Raw genomic sequence first — 10,744 nt, 5'->3', positions numbered from 1 at the left:
CAGGGCACCTCTCAATACCCCCAAAGAATCAGCTGTGCTGACCATGTTCGTCATTTGAGTTCAGGAAGTTCCTCTCAGGTCACCATTACCTCGTTCCCAGTGAAACACAAACAGATACTTCAAATCTTTTATTCCCTTGGCTATTAGATCACTTAACTCTGACACACTTAGATGGACTTCTTTGTATGATCGTTGGTGGACACATTTCTATTTGTGCCTGTGATTGCATGAGCAGGTTGTGGCTAAGCTGCAAATGAATTGTCAGAATCAATAAAATGATCTGAATCTGATCTATATGAACAGTAAGCATTGAAACAATTCTAGCTTCAGTTTATTCTTTGAGCTGCACTTTGTATTCCACAGAATAAATGTCTCCCTTTAACCTGATTAATTGCAGGTAATTATCAAAGAAAATGTCTTTTAATATAAACCCATAGTTACTTATCTAATGTAATGTGTTACAGGAAGGAGAGGGACTGGGTGCTTATGGAGAATGGGTGCCAGTTGACAAAACAACCGAGAAGGCTGCTGCTACAACAAAGGCCCAAACAAATGTTCTGTCAGCAGCACCCTCCTCATCATCATCATCAGGGGAAACGGCAGCGGTTTTGCAGGAAGTTATTGAACAGCCAGCGTTTGTGACCAACAGTGACAAAGTTTTTCCTGACCCACAACTGCAGGTGAGAAATGAGATAGTGCATACTATACAACAGAAGTGAACACCTCTCACCTTTTTAAAGATCATTTGGGCGATGCTGGTGAACAGTGCATGGAGTAAATGTGATTGTGTGATTCCACTATGCCAGGCATTACAGTGTTTAGTTGGACAAAATCCACTGGATATCCTGTACTAATGCTAGCAAGCTCAACCAGGTCTCTTCTTCCAAGAGTGGATTTACCACTTATCTGAAAGGAAGTTGGAGATAAAATTCTTAGGCTGAGTTTTGTGTTTGTATTCTTAGTTCTCCGTAGTTTAATGATCTAGTTTGTTTATACTCTCTTGTTGTTCCTACTCTGCCTTCCCTTTATTCCCTGTGCCTTCTGGTGTCTTTCTCGCTGTTTGTTTCTGTCTTTCTTCACTCTTCCCATATTTAAACCCTCAGTTTGCTTCAGTTCTTTGTTGCATTTTCCTTCATGCGTCCTTCCTCATGTGTTTCCCCAAAGAAGGTTTCGTTTAACATGAAATGCAAAACGATCCAAACAGTATGTTGTTGCCATTTGCCTGGACCGTGCTTTGACAGTGTTTGTCTACAGTGATGGGACTAGATTACTCCCGTCCCACCAAAGACGTGCTCTGAGGGAAGGCACCGAGACATTACTTTTATTGGACTGGAAAGGTCGCTGTTTTTAAAATGCGGCTTAATGAGATGCTAATTAATGTTCAACTTTGACAATATCAGCGTTGAAACAGATTTTGTGTGGTGAAGGCAGAGCTGACATGAATTTTCCTGGAAGGATCTCTGGGCATATTTTGTCTTGCTGTGTGGTAGAGCTCTTATTTTTACACTGCCTGTCTGTGGGAAACATTGTTTAAATGCTTTACAAAAGTTAAATGAAGTATGTCATTGAAACATAGGGTACATCGAGATTTTATCTTCTCTGTTGTTGAACCGCTGTTTCCACACCTTCTGATTTATAAGCGCTAGGTTTGGTGGGAGGCATGGATTGATTTGGAAAGTGGCTGAATTTGTAATGTTGTTATTGACATATAAAATGAGAAAATGGAATTTAAACAGTTTCTTGAAAACACTTTAGTCTTTAACGAGGTAATCATCAGTAAAGTGAAGTGTTTATGAACAAACAGAGATTTCTAGATAAGTGGGGCCCTGGAGTGTGAACCAGCCAGCAGTGGGCTAACACAAAGTCTCAGCCACACAGCTGCCAAACCTTTGACCAGTTAAGAGTTACCAATGAACCCAGTGTGCTTGTATTTAGGGTTTTGGAGGAAGCTCCGTTTTCTTTGTTCTTTGTAAACTAGCTGCAAAACAATTGAATGGTTTAAGATATTTTTGTATCACGGACTTATTCAGACTGTAAGAGTTTAAAACAACTCTAGTTTGGGTCTTCTCTCCTTCTTAACCCTCAAACCTGTGTCTGACTAACCTCTCTCGCTCTCTGTTTTTCTGTCTCTCCAGCAAGTAGACATCACCCAGGCTGTAACTGAACGAATCAAAGCTCAGAGGCGATTGGCTGAGAACCCCTATGACATCAGTGCCATCCGCATGCTCACCCGAGCACAAGAGCAGGTAATAAGTCTCAAAAGAATAAACGTTTAAAGCAGCTAACGTGCTCACCATAAAAACGTTATATTGTTAGCGTGTGAAACTATGAAGATGCTATAATAGCAGCATAATCACACTGTATCACCACTCTGGCAGCCTCAGTTTTAGGTGCAGCATGTAAATGTTGTTCTGGGTTTCAGCTCCTAATATCATCTTTTTTCAATAAAAACTAAACATGGCTTTTCTCATTTTGTCAGGTCAGCATTTTGTAAAACAGGAAAATGCACAAAAGACACAAAAGCATTTCATGTTCAGTGTAAATGGTTCTTACATACTGCTTTGCTGCTTACACAACTTGCCTCCTTCACCCATTCAAACACATTTGCAGAAGCACTTTGTTCCATGCTAAGTGCTTTCTACCCAACAGTCACACACATTCGAGCAACTTGGCGTCAGTGTGTTGCCCAAGGATGACATGCAGACCGGAGCAGATGGGGGTCGAACCACCAGCCTTCTGATTAGTAGATGGTAAAAATGGTAAATGGCCTGTATTTGCACAGCGCTTTACTCAGTGCATAAGGACCCCAAAGTGCGTTACACTACATTCAGTCACACACACATTCACACACTAGTAGTAGGTGATCTGTCCCTGGTGTACCACTGCTGAGACATTACTCACATATTAATACTTGTATAATGTTGTAGCTGCTGAGGTTAATTCTGAGTGTTATAGTATTTTATGCGTATTATACAATTTCACAAAAGCGTAAACTTGGGAAAACATTCAGCTTTGATTAAGTGGTGACTGAGCCTCATAAATATCTGTGCGGCTGTCATGAGTGTGAGGTGGAGCTGCCACTTTGATACTGACTGCAGCAGCTGCAGTTGATCTGTTTGGAAGCAGATGTTTTGTAGACGCTTCGTGAATGAAATTAGTCTTAATGATTTATGTGACAGTGTTTCTTCTATAAAATCAAAAAGAGCAGCCAGAGGCCTGTGGATCTGTCAGAAAACCTGCCAAATCAAATCTGCATTCCCACCCATGGTAGCAAACGTGAAGCCCAGAGAATGGGGATAGCTAATCTCGGAATACTGACAGTTGTGTCAGACAAATACAGACATGCTTAAACGCTCTTATTTTATAGAAGTGTCCTTTTTCAATAGGTAGATGCTTGGGCCCAATCCAACACGGTTCCTGGTCTTTTCACTGGTTCAACTGGAGCCCAGGTCCTCAGCTCTGAGGAGCTCTCGACCAGTGGACCACAAGCATGGCTGAAGAAGGTAATGTACACAGCATTCAACGCAAAAATCAAGCTTGATTGAGTTTTAACCCCCTGGTAGTCATCTCCTAGTGAAGCTCTGCACCACGTCTAGTATACTATGCTCAGTATTTTCACACTGAGCCTCACATCTGAGGCTGTTAGAAAGCAGAGGTTATAACTCTTCTAGACAATATAGAAGAAAAGACGTGCAGTAGTGCAGCCGTGTCATCACATGCGTACTGTAGTATACATCCAGAAGCTTGAGTGCAAATAGAAAGTGATGCAAGATTCAACCCTTTTTTTCTCAACAACAGCAGCAAAGAAGTGTGTAAGTTATTGTGCAGCCTCTTCTTCCTGTCTGCCACAGCTGGAATACAAACAGTGTGTTTTTAAGACAGCAGCCGCACTCATCACTGCTGTCGTGATCAAAACCTTTGGAGTCTTATCGAATCGCATGTTCTCAAAGCATAAACATGAAGAAGACGTATCTGCCTGCTCTAATCGATCGCTGGTTCACGTTCAGTTACCTACATTTAACCTGCGTGTACTTCACTGCATGCTGCAACGTGGGTTGTATTCAGTGGTTGAGAGGAGGCGGCAGAAACACTCGGCAGGACGGTCACAGACTCACGACCACACTGGGAATTCCACAGTGCTCGTCCTTTAACAAACACACTCTTCATCAACCTTACACGGCCCGGTTGAACGGCTGCTGTCTCATCATATATGAAGCGAGCAGTGTTCACACAACCCGTAACGTTGCTTTGAGTTAGGTATAAAGATACGAGGTTCATCTCAGTCAGCGTTCATGTGCAGCATGTTTCTCCCACAGCATGGGCAGCAGCGCATACTTGTGACATCACAAAACATCACCTTAGGCTGTCTTAAAGAGACACCACACAATTGCGACTGTGACAAGGAGCATGAGAAGAAAATGTTTGCGATGAAAATGTGATAACATATCCTGCCCATCCCTGCGCTCGTGTAGATGTTGTTTTCTTTCTTTTCTCCCTTCTGACTTTTTACTGTGTTGTTTGTGTTCTGACTAGGACCAGTTTCTCAGGGCAGCTCCAGTGTCAGGGGGTGTCGGGGAGTTCCTGATGAGAAAGATGGGGTGGAAGACAGGCGAAGGGCTCGGAAGGAACCGCGAGGGTACCGTGGAACCCATCGTTATTGACTTTAAGGTTGACCGCAAAGGTACGAGAAACCAAGTGATGCACTTTTTGCTGCGGAGTCTCGACAATAGATGCTCACACAAGCTTTGCAAGACGGTGATAGTGAAGGCAGTGGGATCTATATGGTGTCATATTGCATGGATTTACTGTTATTTGGCCACAAATATTAGTTTATAGTACGATTCTCACATTTCACTCTTTAGGGAAGTGTATGGGTGATATTATAAATAATACCACATTATTGATGTTGACTTTAATGTTTTAGGTCTAGTTGCTGAAGGAGAGAAACTACAGAAGCAAACTGGTGGACTGGTAGTAACCAAGGATCTGATGGGTAAAATACACCTGAATTTGTTTCCTGAAAGATGGTGATACTGTTGACCTTTAGTCTTGCAGCTCATCAAAAAACCCAATCAGACCCACAGGAGCAAATACACAGTAAACTTGTTCTACATGCATTTCTTTATGATAACGATGGTGCTTAGGACCAGTGAGAGGCAGAGAATCAGACCCTGCTGTTAGAGGTTTCTGCTGAGTGAGTGTCATCTGTGAGGGTGTGATAGCTGGAGAATGAATATATTACTCCACCAAATCTGAAATCCGTGTGTATCAGCTGACATTTAGGATTGACAGAAGAAGATAAAACAGTATTTGTGTCCAGAAACGAACCAATTTGCATGTTAAAGAAGTTACTGTTAAGTCCATAAACGCAGCAGCACTTACATGTTTAGGCATTCACCTCTAAAAGGAAAATTCCAACAAATACATAAACAATAAACAACCATGCCTGTCAATTACAAACATGCTGCTGCACGTCTTTGGTAAATCCAGGAAGTAACTTTTCATTTCCAACGTGCAGTTTGCATTGTAAGTCTGGCTCTCAGCCTTCATCCACAGGATCAAAGTATCGGTAGCATCAGAACAGTGTGTGTAATTTATCCTCAGCAAAGTGATGTGAATCAGAACAAAGGTGCAGATATACGTGATTATGTGCAACATACTTACGCAGCTCTGCCACTACAACATATAAAATGTGCAAAACCAGAACAAATAAGCCGCAGTGCCGATGTTTTCCACAAGATGGCGATCTCACATAAACAATAAACAGAATTCTCTGAACTGTTTGTGCAGTCGATCTTTTTTCAGGAATAGTAACTTCTAAATCTGTAGTAAACCGCAAAAGCTCCTGCAAGGGTCTGAGCTGCATGTCAAACATAAACAAGGACAAAAGATATTCATCATAAATATCAATGCTTCTGTAGAAAAAGAGCTTCCTCTGAGCGCTCTCCAAATCTAACGATGTCCTTTTATGTGTGTGCAGGGAAGCACCCGGTGTCTGCTCTCATTGAGTTGTGTAACAAGAGAAAGATAATGCAGCCAGACTTTGTTATGGTCCATCACAGTGGTCCTGACCACCGCAAGAATTTTCTTTTCAAGGTGGGTCATTTTCATTCTGTGTGAAGCTGGCGACAATCTGCACCTTCTCCACTACGTCATTAAACCCCACACAGTCACTCTGCAGCTGGAGCTTCCTGCTCTGCAGGCTTTATAATCAGAGGCAACAAAAATCATCTGACGATAGTAATCACATTACTGCTGGTGGTGGGTAAATCACCTTATATGACCAACAGTGTTGGCCTTGAAAATAGTAATTAGTTACTCCCAAAATTAGTTTAGTAATTACTGATTACTTCTCCAAGAAAGTAATCCCATTAATTTACTGTTTACTCGTTTACGCATTCGGGGGTTTCTCTGTGAGCGTCGCGTTCCCGTGGCAGCGCGCTCGCTGCTCGCCGCTCGCTCACATTTGAAGTTTCATTTTTCGCTGTAGAAAGTTTTCTTCCCACACAGAGTGAACAGTGGATTTTTACAGAATCAAACTCAAAGTAATGTGATTACTTCCAAGCGTTGAACGCTGCATGTACTCTCTCTGCACTCTATATTATCCATTGTTGATCTGCACACGTCTGTTGCTGCCACGGGCGTCGCACGCTCGTACGTCGTTGTCATGAGACGCTCTCACAAACAAACCACGGTTTAGTAACGCAGTAACGCAGCGTGCTTATGGGAAAGTAACAGTAATCTCATTACTTTTGGGTAACTTACAGGTGCATCTGAGAAAATGAAAATTATAAATAGTGATCTGTGTTCGTAATATCCAGCATCTCAGGGGGAGTTTGGAGTCTCTGCTGCTTCCCAGTTGTTGTGGTGTCAGTTTCAAAGATGTTACTGTAGTGGTACAATGTGACTGTATGTGACAAAGGGAAGCACCTGATTCTGTTATATACAGCCAGCTCTTTATTCCTCTCGTATGCATTTTGGCCTTATTTAACTTCATTTGTGACCCTATTACCAACTCTTAAACACATGTTTTTGTATATGTGAGGCTTTTTTATTTCAATCTATTTGATCAAAGATGATTGAGCACCACACAGGTGTACTTCCTGGCTCGTGTTATTGTCCCTCATGCTAAATCCTTGAGAGTGCATGTAATTAAAAACCTTTTAAAAAACTGCTAAAAAAGTGTTTTAATTAAATGCATCAGATTCACGTGTTGTTTACGATCCCAGAAAGTGGATTTTGTTAATCTGGACCTGTGTTTGTTGGATGTTGTTAGTGAACAGAGTTATGTGTTGTGTTATCTCCAGGTCACAGTGAATGGTGTGGACTACCAACCCCAGACAGCCAGTCCCAATAAGAAGCACGCCAAGGCCATGGCAGCCACAGTTGCCCTGCAAGCTCTGGGAGAGGTAACCCACAGCAGTCACAGCTCTGACAGTCACGTCACTTTTAATATAAGTCACCCTGCAAGTGTGTAACTACAAAGAAAAGAGTGGATCCGCTGTAACTGATTGCTCAGCGAGAGCCTTCAGTCTACACTGGCTGCTGTAATAACTATTGCTTATGTAGTTGTGACTAACTACATAAATAAATGTAGCATTTATTTACGTAGTTAGTCATAAGTCTGTGTGCTGTGACCCTGAAATGATCGAGAACCTTTATGTCACCGTGCAGGTTCAGCCTCACAGAGCAGTGATAGTGTGCAGTTGAAGGGCACTTCTTCTGAATGTCTGTATGTGGTTAAATTAACAAAGAAAACACATCAAAAAGATTTTATTTAAGCATATACAGATGGATAGTATGAACCGTGAACGTAATCACTTCTGTTTGCGTCCTTAACCTCTTAAGCCCCAACGCCCCCTGATACGGGGCCAAAAGGCAGGAGATCAGTCAGGCTCGGGGCTTAAGAGGTTAAAGAATCAACAATCTAAAGACGTTATAGGATACAGTATGAAAAAAGTCTTCAAAATAAAAGAGATTTTATCATTTTAGTCTAACGTAAATGTTTTTGTAATGTAATTAAGGCATTCTCAAAGTTGTACTACACATAGAATTTATTGCTTTTTAAATGCTGGTGGCATAATCAATAATAAAAATGCAAGGTTGCATTAATTTTTTATTTTCTTCTATCCAAAGGTTCCTGTGGATGGACCAGGACTCTACACTGGCCCTGTCTTCACTGCTGCTTCTACAGGCCCGCTTTTCTCTACATAGTCATGCACACATTACAAATGTAACATGGGCCCTGTTCAAGGCAAACATTTTGATTTGTCACAGTAGGAAAGCCCAGAGCTCTGAAGCTGGTCCTGTGCTTTGTGCCATGGTTCATCTACTTTCCCAGTGTCACAGTGTCTACCTGGCTCCTTAATTGCTTAATCAACCAGGGTCATGTGGCCCTGTCCTCCCACCCATTGGGTAACAGGCACAGGTACACCAATCACACAGGGTACCTGAAAACAGACTCAGGTGTCTTTGTACTGTTAGAGAACACCTGAAGAAAATGCCACACAAAAAGGGAACCAACTGTTGTGAAGTAACGACAGCTACCACAGCACTGCTACAAGGTCTTCCATGAGTGGTTTAGATAGTTTTAGTTTGTCACCAATGTTGTTTTTTTGTTTGTTTCAGTCCCAGTGATTAACCAGTGTTTCCACTCTGGAGGCTCATTTATATTTCAAGAACTACCACCTTTGGCACATAACATGAGAACTATGAAAGCAGGTTCAGAGTGCTGATCGTGACCAGTGTTATGCCTATAAGACATCACACCTTTTCTAAAGGTACTTGAATGATCACCTTGTTTGTTTTTGTAGGGGTAGGAGTGGTAAAAAGTGATCATAGTAAAAGTGGACGATGTGTGCATGCCTGTGTGTACATATGTATGACAAATGTATAGTTTAGTAGCAGTTTAGCCCTATATTCTATTAGCTGGTCAACACTTACGTCTAACACAGCCGACAGTCTGCAGGACATTTCTCATAGTCACACAAAAGCAGAAGCAAACTGGACTGTTAGTGAAAAGTTGTATCTGTGAATGACAGCTAATGTTAGTCTTTGTGTTTAAATTTAAACAAAAGTGTTTCTCATACAAGGCTGTTAAACTTTTATTCTGGCCTTCTAAACATATGTATACAGAAATAAAGATTATATTTATGTTATTTAGTAGACGGACTGCATTGTCTTTCTTTGTTCAGAGTCCTATACCAGCACTCTTTAGCACTTTTGACTTCAGACCAGCATTTTTAATGAGGGTGGCGTTGTTCTGGAGTCTCGACCTGATGTTTAGTGTAACTTATCCTGCTAAATTGCCGTGAACATGAACACCAACATATTGTCTAAATGTCAACACAGTACATGCAGTCAGGCAAAGAACCGTTTGATCGTTCATAGTAAACTGTGTACTATAAATGGCAGAAGATGCTTTGATTTGGGGGAGATTTTTGTCACCTTTGTTAAATAGTTTTAGTGACTCGAGAAAGCAGGGAGAAAGGGGAGGGGGAGACCTCCGCTCTGAGTCACACCTGGACCTAAACTGGTGCTCCACACACTTTTTAATCAGAGCTTTGTGTAATGGTATTGCTGAGGCATAAACATGGTATTATACCTCCTAAGAATAGACCTAAATGGAGACAGATTATGCTGATATTTTAGCCTGAGGACATCACTGTAAAATACACACTGCTCACCAAACGAAGTCAGTATTTGCACAAATTAAATCAGTATCATGAGGATAAATGGTGATTTAAAGCTTTAAATATGAATGCTGTTAAAGAATTAGGTGAAATGTGGGACATTATAATATAATTCAGTAACATTTAGTGCAGCGCTCCGCAGCCTTGTTTGCGCCTCGGACCAGTTTAACGGAGCGGCCTTTAAGCTGTCGCAGATAAATACAGCAAAATAAAACCATACGGCCGAGACAGAAACTGGTATTTTGTAAATATAATAATAAACACAAATTCACTGTGTAATTGTGCAACGTTGTTAGCAGCGTCCTCCTGAAATGCACCAACGACAGAGAGTAACATCCTCCTCTCTGCACCATAATGCTCTCTGGTTGTTATGGTAACGCGCAAATATTTCTTTCAAAGTTCACGTTAAAAACCCCGAAAACCATACATTTCACTTCACAGGTGAGCCTGTCACGGTTCATTTGTGGAATTTCTTGCCTCCTTCATGGAGTTGGGACCATCAGTTGTGTTGTGCAGAAGTCAAGTTGGTGCACAGCCGAAAGCATTATTTGATAGCTATTTGAATTCATATTATACCAAGAACCAATCAGCTAATTAAAGAGAAATGACAGTTTCTCAGTCAATGTGTTCCCCAGTGCAGGAGCTGCTGACACTGTTGGGGATTTATTCAAAACTGAAGGCAAACTGAACCAGCATGGCTACCACAGCATCCTGCAGTGACATGCCGTGGCCGTAGAGTGAGGGCAAAGGGCCAACATCTCTGGGAACTCCTTCACGAACGTTGGAAAATAATTTCAGGTGACGACCTCATGAAGTTCATCGAGGGAGCCAAGAGTGTGCAAAGCAGTAACCAAAGCAAAGGGTGGCTATTTTGAAGGATCTAAATCTAAAATATAAAACATATTTTGAGTTATTTCACACGTTTCTTTACTACAGAATTCTGCATGTGTTCATTCATAGTTTTGATGCCTTCAGTGAGAATCTACAATGAAAATGAAAATAAAGTAAAACTTAAGTGAGAAGTTGTGTCCAAACCTTTGAATTGTAATGCA

General features: G+C 41.4%; 1 protein-coding gene across 1 annotated transcript in view; it reads left to right on the top strand.

The window, feature by feature from the left end:
• sonb (SON DNA and RNA binding protein b) overlaps positions 1-9,162 on the top strand; it is a 26,247-nt gene extending 17,085 nt beyond the window's left edge. Inside the window, exons 13-20 of the mRNA XM_005748080.2 lie at positions 465-680; positions 2,136-2,246; positions 3,387-3,503; positions 4,534-4,681; positions 4,925-4,993; positions 5,981-6,096; positions 7,308-7,409; positions 8,137-9,162. Of these exons, the coding sequence (XP_005748137.1) occupies positions 465-680; positions 2,136-2,246; positions 3,387-3,503; positions 4,534-4,681; positions 4,925-4,993; positions 5,981-6,096; positions 7,308-7,409; positions 8,137-8,214 (957 nt within the window). The 3' untranslated portion in view covers positions 8,215-9,162. The remainder of the gene's footprint in view (positions 1-464; positions 681-2,135; positions 2,247-3,386; positions 3,504-4,533; positions 4,682-4,924; positions 4,994-5,980; positions 6,097-7,307; positions 7,410-8,136) is intronic.
• Positions 9,163-10,744: the final 1,582 nt, after the last annotated feature.

This window comes from Pundamilia nyererei, unplaced genomic scaffold (assembly GCF_000239375.1).
Source record: "Pundamilia nyererei isolate P.nyererei 1_Seehausen unplaced genomic scaffold, PunNye1.0 scaffold00212, whole genome shotgun sequence".
Classification (NCBI taxonomy): domain Eukaryota; kingdom Metazoa; phylum Chordata; class Actinopteri; order Cichliformes; family Cichlidae; genus Pundamilia; species Pundamilia nyererei.
Note: the sequence above shows the minus strand (reverse complement) of the source record. Positions and strands in the feature narration are given on the sequence as shown.